Below are 22,262 nucleotides of genomic sequence, written 5' to 3'. Positions count from 1 at the left end.
AAACATAGACGTCAAATCGCCATTACCACGAAGAATGTGTTCTCAAGAAAAATCTCAGCTGAGATTTTTCTTGACAACACATTCTTCGTGGTATTGGCGATTTGACGTCTATGTTCAGTGTGAAACAACTTTTAATCTTCAGATTTTTTTTAAATATGCTAAGCCACTGGTTTTAATTGATTAATATCAATTTCTACCCTTATTTAATTATATATTTCTTTACTACCCACAAGGGGCTAAACATAGAGGGGACAAACAAGGACAGACAAAGGGATTAAGTCGATTACATCGACCCCAGTGCATAACTGGTACTTAATTTATCGACCCCGAAAGGATGAAAGGCAAAGTCGACCTCGGCGGAATTTGAACTCACAACGTAACGACAGACAAAATACCGCTAAGCTAATTATATATATATATATAATATATATATATAATTATATATATATATATATATATATAAACATATATATACATGTGCCAGACAGTAATTACTCAATTACTCAGGGTAGGCAGTTGGTGACCTTTATGTTGTAAAACATACGAAGCAGATTTATTTCTGCTTTTATAGCACATAAAGAAAACATTGTTGTAGGAATGTATGCGGCATGTGTACTACAGCAGTACTACGCATAATTTAAATACTGAGATTGAAAAACAAGGATAAATTATGCCTAACTAATCTATAAAGAAATAAAATATTTTGCATTTTATATATAGTGATCATAATTTTATTGAATTATGTACATATTTTGCCATGAAAGGAAAATGTTGCTATCAATTTATTTTATCCAAGGTAGGCACTGCCTACCTAGATGGCACATCCCTAGCACACACGCACACACACACACACACACACACATATATACACACATGTACATACATATATATATATATATATATATATATATATGGTGTGTGTATGTGCATTTCAGGAACATAATTGTATGTCACTTTATTACTAAATTATAAATGGGAAATTTACATGTGTTTATATGGGAAATATTTTCTCTTAGTTGAATTATACATAATGGTTCTCCAATAAATGAATCTATTCATTATGAAATAATGGAATTAAGCCATAAATGAAATGATTAAAGTTCAACATGTTTTGGTCCGTTGAATTCAAAATGTGATATATAACCATCCTTATCAATGTCTTCATACATAAACATTAGGTTCATTGATTCAATGTGATTTGAAGCTCCAATAGTTTTGTCCTGTTCCCGAAAGAAGATTTGAACCTGTCAAATAAACAAGATACATGAGGGAGTTAAACAGATTCAACCATTTGTTTTTTTAACAAGTTTGTAAGTATTATATCATCCAACCATCCATCTTCTCTGCTCTTTATTCCTGGGTGAATCATCATGGCGATAGAGTCCTAAAACACCTCCTCCTTCAGGAGCAACCATCATTACACTTTCATTATACCAAGTAGAGAGAGAGAGAGAGGGATGAGATGGGAGAGAGTGAGAGATAGTGAGAGAAGAGATTGATATATGATATCACATTGATACTCTCAAAAAGCAGGTGTATTCTGTCAGAGAAAATGAGCTGCTAATATGTATGTGATTTGTTGTAAGAGATATACAACACTGTTCTGAAGCAACCATCATTAATTATTTCCAGCTGGATTCCCAAGCTTGACCGAACTGAAAGCAAGGAGATTATCCAGTCATCTCTTTCTTGTTCAAACTTTTGGTCTCCTGATAGTTGGGTCAGCTTTCCTGTGACATTCTCATCACATGTCTGCAGTACTTCTCAGTGCAGAGAAATAACAGCTTCACCTGGAGAGATTCCTATTCTTTGAGCTGTACACCCTGTCTAGTAGCATTATTCTAGAGATTCTTCAGAGTAACCTCATTTCGCCTGCCCGTGTTTGTTATGTCTTTTCATCATTGCCCAATAGTCAGTTTTTAAGCATTATATTTTAAGTATTATATTACGTATTTGAAAATCTGACTGAGTGTGCCATTTAGAATATAGCACTTAGTCCTAGACAAATCTCCAAATGCATAATTTGGCTTGACCCACACTGTGAGAGTTAATCCTCTGAGTCTCAGTGTCAGGCACTCAGTTGATTTGTAAACAGAATCTCCCACTTTGCAGGTAGCAGCTTTCAAAGTCTACCTCCTGCGCTCAACAGTCTGGTAGTGGATTGAATCTCAGAGTCAACAGTTTCTCCAGTCATTGATTAATTTGAAACAGTTGTAAATATAAGACTTGATTACATCACTTGGATCTTTTCACTTTGACCGGCAGATTTTTAAAATAATTTCTTTGTAACTAAACACTTTTAAACTTAATATACTGGTAGTATGTTACATAAAACATTTTTTTCTCTTGGCTTTCTTGAGAAAATTCTGTAGTTTGTAAGCTATTTGTTGTTTAATTTCTTGCATTTCGGCAATTTCAACCAATCAATGACATCTATTGAGGTGAATACAATTTATATGTATAGGTGCAGCCATAGCTGTGTGGTAAGAAGCTTGCTTCCCAACTTCATGGTTCCAGGTTCTGTGCCACTGTGTGGCACCTTGGACAAGTATCTTCTGCTATAGCCTCAGGCCCACCAAAGACTTGTGAGTGGATTTGGTAGATGGAAATTGAAAGAAACCCATGTTATATATGTGTGTGTGTGTCTCCGTATGTGTGCATGTCTGTGTTTGTCCCCCACCACCACTTGATCACTGGTGTTGGCATGTTTATGTCCCTGTAACTTAGAGGTACATCAAAAGAGACCAATAAAATAAGTACTAGGCCTAAAAACATAAGTCCTGGGGTCAATTTGTTTGACCAAAATCCTTCAAGATGGTGCCCCATCATGGCAGCAGTCAAAATGACTGAAACAACTACTGGATGGAGGAATTGAGGTTTAAGATTTGGATTTAACTCTGCATGACATGGTGGCTATTTACACCAGAAACGTTAGCACACCAGGCGAAATGCTTAGTGGAATTTTGTCTGCCGCTACGTTCTGAATTCAAATTCCGCTGAGTTCGACTTTGCCTTTCATCCTCTCAGGGTTGATAAATTAAGTACCAGTTATGCACTGGGGTCGATATAATCGACTTAATCCATCTGTCTGTCCTTGTTTGTCTCCTCTGTGTTTAGCCCCTTGTGGGTAGTAAAGAAATAGGTATTTCGTCTGCCATTACGTTCTGAGTTCAAATTCCGCCGATGTCGACTTTGCCTTTCATCCTTTCAGCTCGATTAAATAAGTACCAGTTATGCAATGGGGTCAATATAATCGACTTAATCTGTTTGTCTGTCATTGTTTGTTCTCTCTGTGTTTAGCTCCTTGTGGGTAGTAAAGAAATTGGTATTTACACCATGGTTTAGCATTCTTCTACACATTCTTTACATAAACAAGCTCACACATATGCATAACCATGCAAATTATAGATATATATACATGAGTGTGATTTTCTATATGTGTATATATATATATATATATATATATATATATATATAGGTGCAGATATGGCTGTATGGTAAAGAAGCTTGCTTCCCAACTACATGGCTCAGGGTTCAGTCCCATTGTGTGGCACCTTGGGCAAGTGACTTCTACCACATCCTCAGGTTGTTCAAAGCTTTATGTATATATATATATATATATATATATATATATATATATGTATGTATGTATGTATGTATGTATGTATGTATGTATGTATGTATGTATATTTGTGTGTTTGTGTTTGTCCTGCCACCATCACTTGACAACCAATGTTGGTGTGTTTACATCCCCATAACCTGGCAGTTCAGCATAATAGACCAATAGAATAAGTACCAGGCTTATCAAGAATAAGTTCATGGGTCAACGTCTTCAACTAAAATCTGGTGCTTCAATGGAACAGACATGTGACAATGAAAATTTTTTTCCTGAGACTACTTCTGCAGCAAAATGTCTCGTTATGTCCAAATACACCCAAACAGGTTAAATATGATTTTGTGCATAAAACAACACTGGTACACTCTGTAAAGTGCCTGGCATTAGGAAGGGCATCCAGGCGAAGAAACCAAGCCAAAATAGACTATGGAACCTGGTGTGGATCCTGGCCTTGCCAGGTCCTAAAGGATTCAGTTGAAGAAAATCAACATTATTATAGGTCTGGTACTTATTCTCTCAGACTCTTTACTAAACCACTAACTCATGGGGGCTCAAAGAAACACCAGTCATCATAGAGAGAGAGGGAGAGAGAGAGAGAGAGAGAGAGAGACAGAAAGACAAACAGAAACAAACACACACATACATACGTACATACACTGAAGATGTATGTATGGATGGATGGATGCATAAGCAGTTGTCCGAAAATGTCATCATGGTATTATCTACCAATGACACATGACATTGTAGCTAAGACACACTGGTCAGGATGAAGGATTCAAGGATGCCAAAACAACATTCATTCATACATATCAAGTAATTAGATTTACCTCCTCCTTTGACAGTCGTTTGTCATCATTCGCATCAATTAATGAAAAAGTATCAGGTATTTCTGGACCATCTTCAATAGAAACAATTTCAATAACATATGTCAAAATTGAATTCCCAGGGATTCCAGCAGCTGCAAAAGACACACACATAAGAAATATATATTATTTTGTTTCTGAGCACCCTTATTTTATCAATAAAATAGATTTCAAACAATTTCATAAATGTCTGGAAGGAGTATATCTTAAAATTTTTCCACCTGAGAGAAATTTTCCAGGTTTTCTACACTTAAGTATTTGTGACTTCCAGTGTGTCAACAATGGATGCTTCTAATCAATTGAAATTACATAACACTAAATATTTGTAACTTTTTAATTACTAATTTCTAGAGAAAATTAAATTGGTTTGTGTAATTAGCATGCAAAGCCAAATCACTGAAGAAAATCTGAGAAACTTCTCTTTACTCTTTCTCTCTTTTTACTTGTTTCAGTCATTTGACTGCAGCCATGCTGGAGCACCGCCTTTAGTCGAGCAAATCGACCTCAGGACTTATTCTTTGTAAGCCTAGCACTTATTCTATCAGTCTCTGAACCGCTAAGTTACGGTGAGGCAAACATACCAGCATCGGTTGTCAAGCGATGTTGGAGGGACGAACACAGACACACACACACACACACTCACACACACACACAAATATATACACACACATGCATACACACATATATACATATATACGACAGGCTTCTTTCAGTTTCCATCTACCAAATCCACTCAGAAGGCTTTGGTCGGCCAGAGGCTATAGTAGAAGACACTTGCCCAAGGTGTCACGCAGTGGGACTGAACCCGGAACCATGTGGTTGGTAAGCAAGCAACTTACCACACAGCCACTCCTGCACCTTCTGGTGATTGAAAAAAAGATTAAAAGGATCCAAAATATATGATTTCAATTCTCTGAGGAAAAAAAGATTTCTTGTATATCAGTGATTCTCAGCTCAGTCCCTTTAACTAAAGAGCATTTTACAAATGTTTTGTTTTGCAAATAAATAAATAAATGAAGATAGGAGAAAAGAAACAATTAAAAGAAAGATTTTTAAAATACTAATATAATCACAGCAGAAACTAATTTTGTACAGTAGCTTATTCTCCATATTTTCTGATATTAATCCAAGCTGTGTGTACCTGGTTTATCCTATTTTCTTTTATTCTCTTACTTGTTTCGGTCATTTGACAGTGGCCATTCTGGAGCACTGTCTTTTAGTTGAAGAAATCAACCCCTTGTCTTATTCTTTGTAAGCCTAGTACTTATTCTATCGGTCACTTTTGCCAAACTGCTAAGTTACAGGGATGTAAACACATCCACATTGGTTGTCAAGTGATGGTAGGGGGACAAACACAGACACACACATACACACACATACACACACACACACACATATACATGGCGACTCCCGAAACATTTTGGTAAAAATCCCCCGCAAACAAGAAGCAGTTGAGGGAGAGAACAAGTTTGTCCAGATGAAGAAGTGTGGAGGTGTCAGGCTGGGGGTTGGAAGTGTTTAAGTACAAAAAGTCCTTCGTTGTGTGGGATCACCATATATAGACTCTTGACATCAAGAGTGAAGAGAAGTTTAGAGGGGCATGGGGGGAAAGAGAAACAGTTGAAGAGACGGAGAGCATGGTTAGTGTCGTGGATGTGGGAGGGGAATGAAGTCACTAGGGGGTGGGCAAGGACACAGTCGTGGTATTTTCAGATCAATTCTGTGAGGCAGTTCCACGCGGAGACGATGGGGCAGCCAGGGTTGTTGGGCTTGTGAATTTTAGGAGGGAAGGAAGTAAATGGTGAGGGTGCGTAGAAAGCAGACAATGAGGTTGGAGGTGGTGGGAGGGAGATGGGAGGAGGAAATGAAATCATGGATAGCGGAGGACACAGTCTGTTGGTAGTTAGGTGTGGGGTTGGAGGGTAGAGGGCAATGGAAGGAGGTGTCTTGAAGCTGGCGGAGAGCTTCAGTCTTGTAGAGGTCTGCATACCACACCACCACAATTCTACCCTTCTGCACACCACATCATCACGGTTCTACCCTAATCAGCCAGTTTTATGATGATGTCTTTGCGGTGTCGGAGACATTGAGGGACCAAGAGTTTGGCTAGGGAGATGTTAAAATATCGGGGACGCCTGCAAAATTTAAACCGGTTCACAACATGTTGGCAGATGCTTGCAAAATCATCGACTGCCTGGAACTGGCATCTAGTGCGATGGTCAGCAGCCCAGGCTGGTGAAGCAGTTCTCTTCATTAGATGCAAGTAGAGTGTTGTGGAATAGGGCATATAGCCTGATGCAGTATATAAAGCTATGCATATCGGTACAGATCTGAAATTCATTACTGGATGGAGTGAGGGATATGAAGTAGAGAACCATACTGAGAAGAGAGAGCTCCACTGCAGTGAGGGGAACATCAGGAGGAATATATGTATATGTATGTATAATGTTTCTTGTGTATACAGTTAGATGTACAACTGTTGAGTTTAGAGTTCCACACAGAGTATCATCATCCAATCAACTTCCAGTATGGCAGTTTGTTTACTGCTTTACTTAGAAGTATCAACAGTAAAAAACTCAGAAAAAGTAAACGAAAATGTATGATAAATGCAAGATGTAGTTTATGCCATTTTTCCTTATGCACATTTTACCCTTGTGGTTATTTTGCATCCTCTGCAGTGAGTGTTCATCATGTAATTGGATGCTAATTTACAACAGTTCTTGATGGGAACACTTTATCACATTATGTATAAACAGAATCTGATGCTTTATCAGGCTATAATATCATCGTTTATATTCTCTCAATACTAGAAGAAAATCGATGTTACACCTAAATTACATTTTCTCTTTTTTTTTTTGTAATTTAATTAGATTAATTGATGATAGAAGAAAATACTTACGGTTTCCATATTCACCAAACCCATATTTTGGAGGGATAATTAGCTTTCGTGTTTCACCACGACAAGCACCTTTTAAACCAAGCTGCCATCCCTTAATCATTGTTCCACCATCTACTTGAAACTCAAATGGCTCCTTTTGTTTTTCTCTGAAATACATGAAAGAATAGTGATGTTTTCTGTTGATTTGATACAATTAGTTGCATAATTGAAGAGAGATACCCCTGTGTCCAATAAAAATTAGAATTAGGATGAACTACATATATATATATATATATATATATATATATTATATATATATATATATGTATATATATATACTTATAATAATAATAATAATAATAATAATAATTCATTCATTCTTCACCATTCAAACTGACAGAAAGATAGATGCGAATAGGCCAGACGTCATAGTAAAAGACTTCAGAAAAAACTCATACCTCCTCATTGATATGACTGTCCCAATCGATGTAAACGTATCTGTCAAGACCTACCAAAAACTGAGCAAATATAAAGATCTTGAAATAGAAATTAGCAAAATGTGGAACCTGAAGACTAAAACAATACCTGTTGTCATAGGTGCCCTGGGAATGATAGCAAAAGAGCTGATTGCTACCTAGCTCAGATACCAGGAAACCCAAAACTGGCAGAAATGCAAACGATAGTGCTCATGGGAACTGCTCATATCCTACGCAAAATACTTACTATGTAATCTCAAGTTTTAAAACAAACAATATTTTCTTATGGTTTCTTAAACATTTACTAGTACAACACTAAGTACAAAACCAAACATAAGGTACCCTAGGCATAACACCAACATGAACTTCCAGCTTGTTGTCTCTTGAGGTCTCTGGGTGAGACTTGGAGCCAACTTGTACAAATGTAAAGCAAAAGTCAAACATAGAATAATAATAATAATAATAATAATAATAATAATATAATAATAATAATAATAATAATAATACAAATAGAATTAGGTACTTGAAAAGAAATGCACCAGGTAGGGCTGGATAAACCTGTAGTCACTGCCTATGGTTGATAAATATCAAATAGGATATTCAGATTGTGTACACAAAGAAAACCAACACTATGAGTATTTAGTGCCTAGGGACTGGTTCAAAGCACACATTATGTTAACTGTAGGTTGCTGATATACCTCAGGGGGCCCAACATTGTCATAAATCCCTATGATGTATTATAATCAAATGAATAATAACTTCATTGCAAAAAAACGTAATCCTCAGATGAAACATCATTTCAAAAACAAAAGAATATCCCAAGAAGACATCAGGGACATGGTTGAAGACTGTCAAGGAAGCCTCAACAGACTTCCTTTTTTGCAATGAAGTAATGTTCTCATTCTTCTATTAAAAAATGCGTAAGAAACAGCTGTAATAAGCTGACTATTATCCAACATCTGTTATCATTCATTTGATTATATATATATATATATCATCATCATCATCGTTTAATGTCCGTTCTCCATGCTAGCATGGGTTGGACGGTTCGACTGGGGATCTGGGAAGCCAGAAGGCTGCACCAGGCTCCAGTCTTATCTGGCAATGTTTCTACAGCTGGATGCCCTTCCTAACGCCAACCACTCCGTGAGTGTAGTGGGTGCTTTTTACGTGCCACCTGCACAGGTGCCAGGCGAGGCTGGCAACGGCCACGGTCGGATTGGTGTATTTTATGTGCCACCGGCACGGAAGCCAGTCGAGGCGGCGCTGGCATCGGCCACAAGTCGGATAGTGCTTTTTACGTATTACCAGACCAGGGATCCTGGCTGGTTCAATTCGATTTCGATTTCGCTTGCCCCAACATGTCTTCACAAGCAAAGGGGGTTGGCATGGGTGCCTGTCATATATATATATATATATCAAGATAAGCAACAAGGATATCTAGAGGTATCCAAATGATCACTACATGGTATGCATCTAAGTGTAGGATGTTTTATTTGATGCAAACAGAATGTTTGTTTACATATAGAAAAAACCCCACACAAATTGTTATATAGATTATTTACATTATTTACATTTGACAGATATCTGTCCTCATCTTGCTTGTTGTTAACACAATGTTTCGGCTGATATACCCTCCAGCCTTCATCAGGTGTCTTGAGGAAATTTCAAACCTGGATTCTCATTCCTAAGGTATTTTTCGATGTTATTATTATTATTGTTATTATTATTGCCTGGAATCAAACTCAGAATCTTGGGGCTAGTAGCCTGTGCTCTTAACCACTACACCATATGCCCATTATAGTTGTTAATTTGTTATAGTTTTAAATTTGACAGGAAAAGGGAGTCTGATTCACTGGTTTAAAAGTAACACATTTAGTCACGTTAACAAAGGGATGTGGGTTCGACTCCCACACTGATAGGAAAGACTTTTTTTCTGTTGAGGGCTTACATGCCCCTTTATTAGACTATTTTCATTAATCATTGCACAGTGATCGCCATAAGCTTTAAGCTCATATAAAAATACCAATATTATTATTTACAAGATGGTAAAAACAGTGCCGTTTGAAAAAACCATCTGCACTGAAAGTATATATATATATATATATATATATGTATATGTTTAGTAGTCAGGTGTATTTCAGTAAAGAGCCCCCCCAGCATTATATCAAACTACCAAGCTACAAATCTGTGAACATTCATGTAAATTTATATTGGTTTCTTTGCAGATGTGTTCACTGACTTGGTTACATTCAGGCCCTAGTTTTAATAAATCCATTCTGCAAATAATTCGTTCTTATGCCTTTAAGCAACTATTTCAAAACGAGAAACTATTGGGATATTTTCAGCAGTGTCTGAAAATCTAACATAATGTTCACTCTGGTTTCCAACACTTTCCATTGAATGTCTTTACGATTTGCTTTTGTAAAATTTGCGTGTGAAAGTGAGAACCTGTTACTGTCATTGATTGAACAGTGAAGCAACAACATGTGTGTGTGTGTGTTTATACATATAAATGGTTTCTTTTCTTGCATTGATACAAAGGCACATCATTATTATCATCATCATCATCATAATCAACATCATCATCATCGAAATTTTATGTTCCTTGTCCATGCTAGTATGGGTTGGACTCAACTCTGAATATGGGAATAGTTTTCTCAGAGATAAAATCAGTTACAAAAGACAGTGAAAAAATAAATGTTGCTTTCATTGCTATGAGCACCTCAGCAGAACAAGTAAAACAAGTACCAATCTACTAACAACGCTCAGAGTTACTCCTGTTCTTACACGTCAGTACTAAAAATCCACCTACACTCATGGATTTATATCACACATATCTATCTATCTGTCTATCTATCTATCTGTCTGTCTATCTGTTTTCATTACTATGAGCTCTGGTCAACAGAACAAGTAAAACAAGTACCAATCTACTAACAACGCTCAGAGTTACTCCTGTTCTTACACGTCAGTACTAAAAATCCACCTACACTCATGGATTTATATCACACATATCTATCTATCTGTCTATCTATCTATCTGTCTGTCTATCTGCTTTCATTACTATGAGCTCTGGTCAACAGAACAAGTAAAACAAGTACCAATCTACTAACAACGCTCAGAGTTACTCCTGTTCTTACACGTCAGTACTAAAAATCCACCTACACTCATGGATTTATATCACACATATCTATCTATCTGTCTATCTATCTATCTGTCTGTCTATCTGCTTTCATTGCTATGAGCACCGGTCAACAGAACAAGTAAAACAAGTACCAATCTACTAACAACGCTCAGAGTTACTCCTGTTCTTACACTCATGGATTTATATCACACATATCTATCTATCTGTCTATCTATATATATATATATAAAGTTAATCCAAACAAGAAAACACAGAAAAAAAGAGAAAAAAAAGAGAAAAAAAAGAGAAAAAAGGAGAAAAAAACACAGCAACGCAGGACGTGGAACAATTAAAGTATTATTGACGCTCAGGAAAGAAGGGAAGGAGGGTTTAACGTTTCGAGCGGAGCTCTTCGTCGGAAACAAGGAGAAGGAAAGATCCCAAGGAGGGAAGACAGAGGAGAAAATATGTGAGCTGGTGGTGCTCAAGAGATCACATATATATAGTACATATATATATATGTACTATATATATGTGTGTGTACATACATACACACACACACACACCACACACACACACACATATATATATATATATAATATATATATATATTATATATATATATATATATATATATATATAAGTATGTATGTAAATATATTCTTTTATTTGTTTCATTCATTTGACTACAGCCATGCCGGAGTGCCACCTTTAGTCAAACAAATGAACTCCAAGACTTATTCTTTGCAAGCCTAGTACTTATTCTATCAGTCTCTTTTGCTGAACCACTAAGTTATGGGGATGTAAACACACCAACATTTGTTGTCAACTGATGGTGGGGGAACAAACACAATCACACAAACATACCACAGATACATGCACGCACACACTCACACACACACACACACACACACACATATATATATGTGTATATATATACTAGCAGAATTGCCCGGCGTTGCTCGGGACTGAATTGCTTGAAAGTACTGTTAATGATTGCACTGAATTATGATGATTATTCAGGCAAATATTGATATAAGTTTACGGTGGGAGATAAGGACTTAACAATCAAACATGTGCCATTGCATTGTTTTGGGGGAACCAAATTTCTGATGAGCATTATAGGGGCACCAACTTTAAGTTTGAGAAAGTGTGGTGGTAGTCCGGGGTGCTCAAAGGAATTGAGTACCTCTATTGGATAGTTGATGACGTCCTCTGGGTCAGGAGTTGTATCGATAGACTGATATACATAGACTTCCCCAGGAATGAGTTTTGGCATTTCATCATTAATATGGTGAACAGTTTTATTCCTCGGGGCCAGTATAGCCTTTTTGCCAATCCAATCCATATTCTGATAATTAGCTTGTAGATCTGGGAACACTGCATCTCTGAGATCAGAAGGTGTCTTAACAATGGTACAAATGGAATCGATGGCAATATTACCATTTTCATCCCCTGGTATTTTGCCTTCGCCAAGTGCAAGGAGGGTGTGAGGAAATGCTGCTGATGTGATATTACGTCGCATATGAGCACGCATATTGGTGTGAAGTTTGAGAGTTACTTCCCTTTATTTAAAGAAATATGCATTAAAATGGAAAAAATGATGGTAAATTATTTGTAAAATCGTAGACTCATTGTAGATGCGCGCTAATATGCAGAAGGGCTCGATATGAATCACGACTATAAGATACCCGGTTTGGTTAAACTGCATCGAAAAATGTGGGAGTAGTTAGGAAACTAAATCGGAGTAGACAGACACACAACCTTTCTTTTATATATAAATATTTTCGTCCTAAAAAACTTTGTATGGATTGAATGGTTACCTCTATGGAAATATATACATGCACATTATACATACATGTGTGTATAGATGAATATATAAATACATTTAAATATCTATATACACTTTTGGGCGATCTTTCTGTTTCTTAGAGATAACTTTAGATCTTATTTTCGTCCTAAAAAACTTTGTATGGAGTGAATGGTTACCTCTATGGAAATATATACACACACGTTATACATACATGTGTGCATAGATGAATATATAAATACATTTATATATCTATATACACTTTTGGGCGATCTTTGTGCTACTTAGAGATAACTTTAGATCTTATTTTCGTCCTAAAAAACTTTGTGCGGAGTGAATGGTTACGTCTATGGAAATATATACACACACATTATACATACATCTGTGTATAGATGAATATATAAATACATTTAAATATCTATATACACATTTGGGCGATCTTTCTGCTACTTGGATATACTTTAGATCTTATATTCGTCCTAAATAACTTTGTATGGAGTGAAAGGTTACCTCTATGGAAATATATACACACACATTATACATACATCTGTGTATAGATGAATATATAAATACATTTAAATATCTATATACACTTTTGGGCGATCTTTCTGCTACTTAGATATACTTTAGATCTTATATTCGTCCTAAAAAACTTTGTATGAATTGAAAAAGAAAATGAATTGAAATTTTTAAGAAAGGAATTTGTTTACATACATGTGTGAAATGGCAAATGTTTGTGCAGTTGTCCGAAATGGAACCAGGGTAAATGTGTGGAACTGATATATTATAATGAATAGTCCTTCTTGTTGTGAATATTAATTTGATTAATATGAACTGAAAACCAGTGGTGTAGCATATAAGACCATAGGTGATCTTCTAGCAAAAAGGATGACCAGTCTGACTGGCTCATCCCTGTCACACACTCACACACACGCACACACACACACACAGACACACACGAACCCTCACACACACACACACACACACACTCACACACACGCACACACACACACACACACACACACGTTAGCTTACAATTTTATTTATATATTTGCGTGTCTATGTGTGTAAAGAGGAAGTGGGAGTAATATGCAGAGTGAAAGAGTGAAATGGTAAAATATTTAGTTTTCTTGAATTTTTTCTGAAATGGGGGTGAAATTGAAAGAAATTTTGTATGCCATAACCGAATGAAAGTACTTTGAAAAATCATAGGTAAACTCTAATTGAAGAAATTGTGTGAGGAGTAAATCGTTATGTATTTATTTGTTTCTGTTTGCTGTGTTGTTTTTTTTTTTTAGTAGTGGTTTAAGGTACACTTCTCTCGTTTTATATAAATACTTTCACTTTAATCGTTGCACACTTGCAAAGAGAAAGGAGGAGAAATTAGGGTGATAGCATGAGTGAAGCATTTCGCTCCATTTGTGTGTGTGTGTGTGTGCTGTAGCCCACACTAAGAAAAGCACTTCACTTACACACCACAATGTGAGTTTTCTCGAAATTTGGCTTAATTGGGGGTGAAATTTTAAAAACTGTACCTGGCACGACCCGATGTATTCTACTCTTAAAAATGCTAGGTAAATTGTAATTGAAGAAATCCTATATTGTAGATTTCTATAAGAGACAAAGGGAGGCAGATAAAATCTGCCTTTTATAATAAGAGATATATATACAATGACCTTCTTTCAGTTTCCGTTTACCAAATCCACCTACATCTAAGTTGGCCCGAAGCTATAGTAGAAGACACTTGCCCAAGGTGCCACACACACACACACACAGACAAAGACTTACAAACATATATTCACATAACTAGATAGGTAGATAGACAGACAGACATATTTATATGTACACACACATGTGCACACATGTGTATTATGATATGTGCATATGTCACTATATGTGTATATTATATATATGTGTGTGTGTGTGCATGTATATGTGTATGCTTTTGTGTGTACAATATACATACATGCATGCACATGCAGAAAATGCACACATATATTGCAACTTTTCAGTTGGTCATGAAATGTTCTAGTGTTAATTTAGATAATCAGAGTGTATGAATTCATTCATTTTGTACAGTACTCTATGAGCCTACTGATGATAGCATTGTATGTATGTGTTATTTGACATGCATATGCTTGTAAAAGATATTCTGACCTTGATAGATTCTTTCAAACCATTAAAATTTTCTGAAATGACCCCCAAATATTTTCAAATATTTTGAGGAAGTTTTGCATTCTGAGGACAAAAATCACATTCATTTTCACTAGAAATTAATTATAAAAATGTATTTAAACGTACGCAATTTTCACCAATCAGAAGTGCCCATTGCCAACATACAGGAAATCACAACTGTCACCATGGAAATAAACACACACAAGCAAGCACACACACACACAAGCACACAGACACTCACACACACATGCGCACACACACACGCACACACACACACACACAAGAATAAGACAATAAAGTCAAAACCCTTGCAAACTTTCTTGATCAGCTAGAAGTAGCAGCCAATTCTTTCTTAAACAACACCATAATGTCTAACTTCACCATAAAGTTAAATACAGAATGTTTGGCATAAACGAGGTACCAGATCCTTTAATTATGTTCTTTGGCATGGTCCATATTTCACAGACCCTTGAAGGATGAAAGACAATATCAACTCCAACCACTTTATAGTCAATCATAAAGTTATGTAACTATGTACAGGAGGGCAATTTATCTGGCACTTTATTGCAGTTTTTTTCTCCACAAAATTTTCATAATATTCTGTTGTATCTGGGAAGAATCATTCTCTTTTGTGCCTTATAATTTAACACATGAACTCACATAAAGAATCTTGCAAACCAAATCCAAATACGAAATACTTTCATAATAATTTTACATATAAAAATGCTGGTGAATTCAAGAAGCATTAAAATATTGGATAGAATAGCCTATGATACATTTACCAGGTCTCTGCACTCTGAATTCAAATTCTGCAAAGAAACCAACTTCACTTTTCATCCTTTCAGAGTCAAAAATACTAAGTAACTGTTTGAAGTTTTTCAAATAAACTATAAGAGTATTGCACAGCATACCTTCCAATAGCAATTCCAGTCATTTTTTTTCTTATTTTTCTCTTTTCTATTGAGATGATAACACTTGCCATTACACTAGAGCTATGTTATACTCATCCTTGTCCCACCCTGGGACAACATCAATGGTGTGGAGAAGGATGACTTTTAGAGTATAAAAACTATTGGTCTTACACTGATGCAATCACACACACACATGTAATCACATACACACATAAATGAAACATTTTTCACCATTTTGGGTGCAGATCCATTGTCTCATGAGACATACAGATAAACTGGATAATATATACATAGAAAGACAGAAAGGATGATATAAAGAAAGAAAATAGAAAGAAAGAATGAAGACTGAATGAATAAAAAACACGAATCTTACGAATCATCAAAAACTTTTCCATTCTCCAAGTATCCTTTATAATTCACCTTTAACATGTCCCCTCGTTTCACTGTCCTTTTGCAATTTTCAGATACCTTTAATATTTCAATTTTCACATTCTCAAGGGGTTCTGTCGTTTCTTCACAATGACATAGTGTCACCAAAATGCACAGGAAAGTAAGTGGCGGAATAATGTCTTGTGGCAACCTCTTCATTTTTTAACTGCAGAATGATCAAGAAAGAGAGAACTGACATACATCTTTTATTATTATCATTATTATTATCATTATCATTTTTATTATTATTATCATTATTATTATTATCATCACTCTTCATATACATATATTAGACTGTTGGAAAAGAGAAATTCCTAGCATCAAGTTACAACAAGTAACCTTAGATTCCAAGAACCCTTCTAAGTATCCTAGTTGTCCTTAATAACATTGTTTTCTGGAGCTGTACTAAACTGGGTTTACGCTTATTTCCTCTATCCAGCTGTTCAAATCTTTAGGGATAGTTCCCAATGCACCTATAACTACTGGGATACATTTTATCTGCACTTTCCATAGTCTTATGGCTAGGTTCTGGTACTTTGCTATTTTTTCTATAGCTCTCATTTTGATTTTCTTATCATTTGGGACTGCAAAGTCAATTATCTGGCACTTTCTATTCTCTTTATCTACTACTACTAAATCAGACCTCCTAGCTTCTATTACTCTCTCAGTCTGTATGTTAAAGTCCCATGATATCTTATATTTCTTACTTTCTTGTACTTTAGTAGGTTCATGTTCATACCATTTATTAGTATGGCCAAATCCTAACTTTCTACATATCTCCCAGTGGATTACTTTCCCTTGTTTGTTATGTCTTTTCATGTATGTCTGCTGTGCCAGCATGCTATATTCACTTACTATATGAGTAACTCTTTTCTTGTATTCTTTCTGTGCCAGTTATTATTATCTCATTCATTCACTCAACATTTTGTTGTTTCTCTCGTTGCATTGCATTGTCAGATATTGGGGAAAAAAGTGAATATACTTGAACAAGCAAACACAGCAAATATTTGTGCTTCTACAAATGTAAACAAAAAGGAAGCATCAATATTTCAAATAAAATTAATAGTAAATGCAATAGTAACTGTTTTGCTAGCATTACTAATCACCCTGTATAGGCCAGCTCTAAGAAGAGGAAAGACATACCCTCCTCTGGTTCAAGAAATACATTTAAATACAGAGATGGCTTTCTTAGGCTTCCAAAGGCACACTTGAACGGTCAGCCCAATGTATGTGAAATGACGTTTGCTCTATTAACCAAGGTAGAGTCGTATAGGTGTATGAATTCAGTCTTTGAGACCAATGATAAATTTAAGTGATGAATGGAGGTAGTGCATCACACATTTGCCTGCTGCCTCATGCTGCAGGGTTTGAGAAGGCACAACACAAAGAGTACAACAAACCCATTGTTTTAGACACTAATCTTCAGTTTATCATTATATTTATGACACTAGTTATAAGTGCTGAGCTGACAGAAATAATGTGTTGGTGTGACTATATGCATATACGAATTCCTATGCTAGTCCTCACCTCCTCCATTTCTAAATACTGCAAAATGATTCCAGAACTGTACCACATTGTTTTAGCAGCAAAAGAAAGGAAGGCATTTTGTCTGATGCTACAGTATAGAGTTCAGTTCAGTTGCTGTACATGAGACAGTAAGAGCCACCTCTGCTTTATGTCAAGAGAAACAGAGAAAGTAGAGAAAAAGTGGGTGGGCAGACAAAAGTAGACTTAGCAACAACAACAGCAGACATCAAGTGCTGCCAAAAGAAAAATCTTCAGTGCCAGAATCTTCATTTTGATTGCAGCAATCAATCACCATGATTACCATCAAATATAGGCTTTAAATGGATGGTAAACTGTGACTGGAAATCAAAGAGATGCAAAAGATGAAAATGAATTAGCTTAAGCTGAAGATGAGACATATAGAAAAAAGTTCCATAGCTCCTTAACCTGCCTCCTCCATCTGAGGTGATGGATAAGCATTGCTCTCCCAGTTGGTCTCCTGCATATCAAAGGCCATTAATGAGGACATGACACCGTCCGCAAATCAGTCTTGGTTTCTGCTGGGGTCTCTTTCTACTAACAAGTTCCCCATCTAGCATCTGTTTATGGATCCTTCATTCTAATAAGGTGACCAGTCCAACATAACTGGTGCTTGTGCACCATTGCCTCAATACTCAAGATATCAGTATTCCTCAAGACCTGCTTGTCTGGAATTTTTAAGGTCCATTCAATATTCAGAATGCCTCAGATATCTCTGATGGAAGCATTCAAGGACCTTTACATGACATTTGTTAAGGGTCCATGTCTTACATGAGTAAAGGAGCAAGGTCAGTACACCTGCATGGTAAACAGCAATGTTTGTTTGCCTTGTGATGCCATGCTGGGACCAGACACAAGACTCAAAAGACTGGAAGGAATTAGTTGCTCACTGCAGTCTGAAAGATATTTCATCATCCAGGGAGCAAGAACAGCCGAATGTGTTGCCCAGGTAGACAAACTTGTCTACCACTTTCAGAATTGTTACTTCAACCAAGATAGCTGGTTCTACATATGGGTTTCCTGGTGTAGGCTGGAACATTACAACAGTCTTGTCCAGGCTAATGCTGAGTGCAAATGCCTTGCAAGAAGCAGAAATACAATTCAAAAGTTTTTGCATGGTATCCACTGTATGAGTGACTAAGTCACAGTTATCTGCATAAAGTAGGTCATGAAAAAGAGACTGGAAAAGTGTTGAATTGGCAGGTAATATGCACAGATTGAAGAGGCAACCAGATGATCAATACCTGACTAATATTCCCAGAGAGCTATACTTAGCAAAAGCATGAGTAAAAGCAGCAGCCCCGAGTAAAAATACCCAGAGCAATCTTTATAGAAACCACCTAACAAGTAAATAATTCAGTACATGAATGAATATTAAACTAATTCTATGTAATCTTCCTTATCTAACATTGAAAATTTGTATATATACACATTTTATCATGTATAAAGCTAAAATTTAAGATTACTAAAAATGATATTGTAATCAAAATGGTTGTTATATCATTTTTAATAATCTTAAATTTTAACTTTATACAACATAATAATATTGTTTATATGCAATCACCCATAGTACCCTATGATAATTTCCTCTGTATTAACATCATAGGTTTTATTAGCATCTTGCCCCTTTAATTAACATCTTGATTTGGGGTCTTCTTCTACCCAACCTCCTTTATAGACTGTTACTTTATACTAATCCTAGGAACTTTGACAATATTTATGACCATACCCAGCTATGTGCTGTCAACTCACTCCTATCCTCCATTCTAAACTGACATAGTCCTCTAGCCTTAGATTTGGTAATTGATAAAAAGACTAATAAGTTAAAAATGAACCACAATCCTTTACTAGCTATGGCACCGACAAACTTAATACAATTCTTAGAAGTGTAGTATATTCTTAGCTACATTAGTGGCAACATGAACACTTTCCATCTTCTTGCTCTATTAGAACAGATGAGTAAAACTATATTAATGTGTCCAACTGATTAAAAATTCTAATTATTTATTTATGCAGCTGAGGCTAGCCCTGCATTTAAATTGATGCAATGATTGCATTGTTCAATTAAATGGAGCAGCTTGAAACGGTAGTACTGCATCACCTCTTGATATCCTGTTGTTTATATGTGTGTGTGTGTGTGTGTGCTGGTAGAGAACAAACAAATCAAAACTACACATAATTTAACACCAATAACCAAAATAAACAACAAATAGACTGCAAAATCTCAGAGAGCATAAAAGACGGGGACAATAAAGTTAAAACATATCATCAAAAAAATCCTACAAAACAGATTACCAATTAAACAAAGACTCGAGTACTAGAAATCAAACAAAGCATCATGGAAACAGAATCAAAAAGACGCCAGATAAACATAAAAATAATAAGAATATGATTAACTGCACATGCCATAGAAAATCCGCATGTCTGCTCCTGAACTACTGTACTCAAAAAAAACATAGTATATAAATGCATAATCTACACATCTCAACATAATTAAGTGTGCATAGGAGCCACTGAAACCAATTCAAAGTCCATTATCGAAACTACATCTCGTCATTCCAAAAAATAGACGACACATGACCTTGCTGGCAGACCTCATATGGGGACTGAAATAATCAAAAATTAAATACCAAATAGAATGGTCAAACTTAAAAAATGTATATCCATGTACTTTACTATCCGGAAAATGTGACCTTTGCCTTGAGGAAGCACTTAGTATTTTACTGAGTAATGAAAATCTAGTAAATAAACATGAGAAAATTCCAAGATGTAACCACCGCGCCAAATATGCATTTTCCAGAGAGAACAGTGTATAAAACTTATAATTATTATTCTATCTAGCTTCTCCTCTAAAGTTTCAGGTTTTGTGCCTGTTGCAGAAGCAATTGTCATTAATCATCACAACCTCTGGCACCTCTTTTTGTTACTTTTCTGCAACTTTGAATCAACACTTTTTTACCAATATAGTCAAACAATAAATTTATAACCAATAGTTTAAGATTAGTTATTATTGAGTTAGCATATCAATGTTTACACAATAATGCATATTTTCTGTCTGTCTGTCTATTTATCAATCTATCTATCTATTTCTTTTTCTCTCTCAAATTAGGTGCTAATACTATGAAACTGTTCTCAATTGATATTTGATTTTTCTCAGTAATACATAAGTAAGTAGATTCTCCTTAATGTCTCACAAAGTAATGGGCCTCATCTTTGTTTGATGCTGATGTACAAACGAAAAATTACCATCCTGAACCACATCACAAAAAGACTCTGAAGAAATTATTAAAAACCCTGAAATATTTAGTGCCAATGATGCATTTTGTAACAGACTATATATAATATAGAAAAATAAGCATATCAGCAGGTGATGAACCATGCATTTGAGAATCAGAAACTGTGCTCTGGATACAATTACATTGGAACATCACAAACATATGGAAAAGATGAGTCAACAAAGGAACAATGCACATAGAAATCACAGCTAAATGTCACCTAAATCAAATTGCTCTTAACACTAAAAAACCAACTTAGCAATGCTTCAAATCAATGGTCCCTGACCTTTTTTGCATCACAGACTGGATTCATGTAAGACAATTTTTCTATGGATTTGAGGATCATATGCATTACAGAACACAATAACATGCATAATATGTAATTAATTATTACATATTAAATACATATATATTGCATATATAATGCAAAAATATTTTGTAGACTGCAATAGTCTGCAAAATAGAAATAAAATATTGAAATTTATTCTTTTGGTGTGCCCCAACACCAAATGATCCTGATCTGATACTAGTCTGTTGCCTACTTGTTGGAGACCCCCTGTTTTAAATTGTATAATGACATCAGGCTAAACACAGCAATAACACATGAAAAAAATGAAACACAGACTTACTGTTATTCAGTGATGTTTTCAAGTGTGAAGTGAGAAATGAGAGAAAATCCACCCAGTTTACTCAGATCTATTCTAGAGGCTTCAGTAGATGTCAATGTTAGCAGCTCATTGTAACATTTAACAATTATGTTCTGATTCTTGGCTATCTGCTGGTCATAAGCTCACACGTCTCAGTTTATAAGGGCATGTGTGTGAGTGTGAGTGTGTGAATGTGTGAGTGTCGGAATGTGTGAGTGTGGGAATGTGTGTGTAATGTGTATGTGAGGACAAGTTAATCCACAACTAAAGAAGCAATTAAATGCTTTACACTAATTATGTGTGTGTATGATGTACGTTTATATGTATGTACATTTGTATGTGTGTGTGTATGTCTATGTATATAAAATATTCACATTTTTCATGCCTTGAAATATTCACATAAAACCCTCTGTCTTTCTGTCTCTCTCTCTCTCTCTCTCTCTCTCTCTCTCTCCTCTCTCTCTCTCTCTCTCCTCTCTCTCTCTCTCTCTCTCTCTCTCTCTCTCTCACTTT

General features: G+C 35.7%; 1 protein-coding gene across 2 annotated transcripts; it reads right to left on the bottom strand.

Moving 5' to 3' along the window:
• Nucleotides 1-835: 835 nt before the first annotated feature.
• LOC115209848 (FK506-binding protein 2) lies at nt 836-21,906 on the bottom strand. 2 transcript variants are annotated; one of them, XM_029778416.2, is made up of 5 exons: nt 21,732-21,906; nt 16,227-16,448; nt 7,379-7,524; nt 4,444-4,574; nt 836-1,244 (listed from the first exon to the last, which is right to left on the bottom strand). In XM_029778416.2, the coding sequence occupies exons 2-5, from the start codon at nt 16,439-16,441 to the stop codon at nt 1,095-1,097; spliced, it is 642 nt and encodes a 213-aa protein (XP_029634276.1). In that variant the 5' UTR covers nt 16,442-16,448; nt 21,732-21,906; the 3' UTR covers nt 836-1,094. The 2 variants fall into 2 exon arrangements, with proteins under 2 accessions (XP_029634276.1, XP_036357358.1); XM_036501465.1 differs by having other exon boundaries at nt 837-1,244; nt 16,227-16,443; nt 21,728-21,906.
• Nucleotides 21,907-22,262: the final 356 nt, after the last annotated feature.

The sequence above is a fragment of the Octopus sinensis genome, linkage group LG3, assembly GCF_006345805.1.
Source record: "Octopus sinensis linkage group LG3, ASM634580v1, whole genome shotgun sequence".
NCBI classification, from domain to species: Eukaryota; Metazoa; Mollusca; class Cephalopoda; order Octopoda; family Octopodidae; genus Octopus; species Octopus sinensis.
This window is presented reverse-complemented; position numbering and strand designations above follow the sequence as displayed.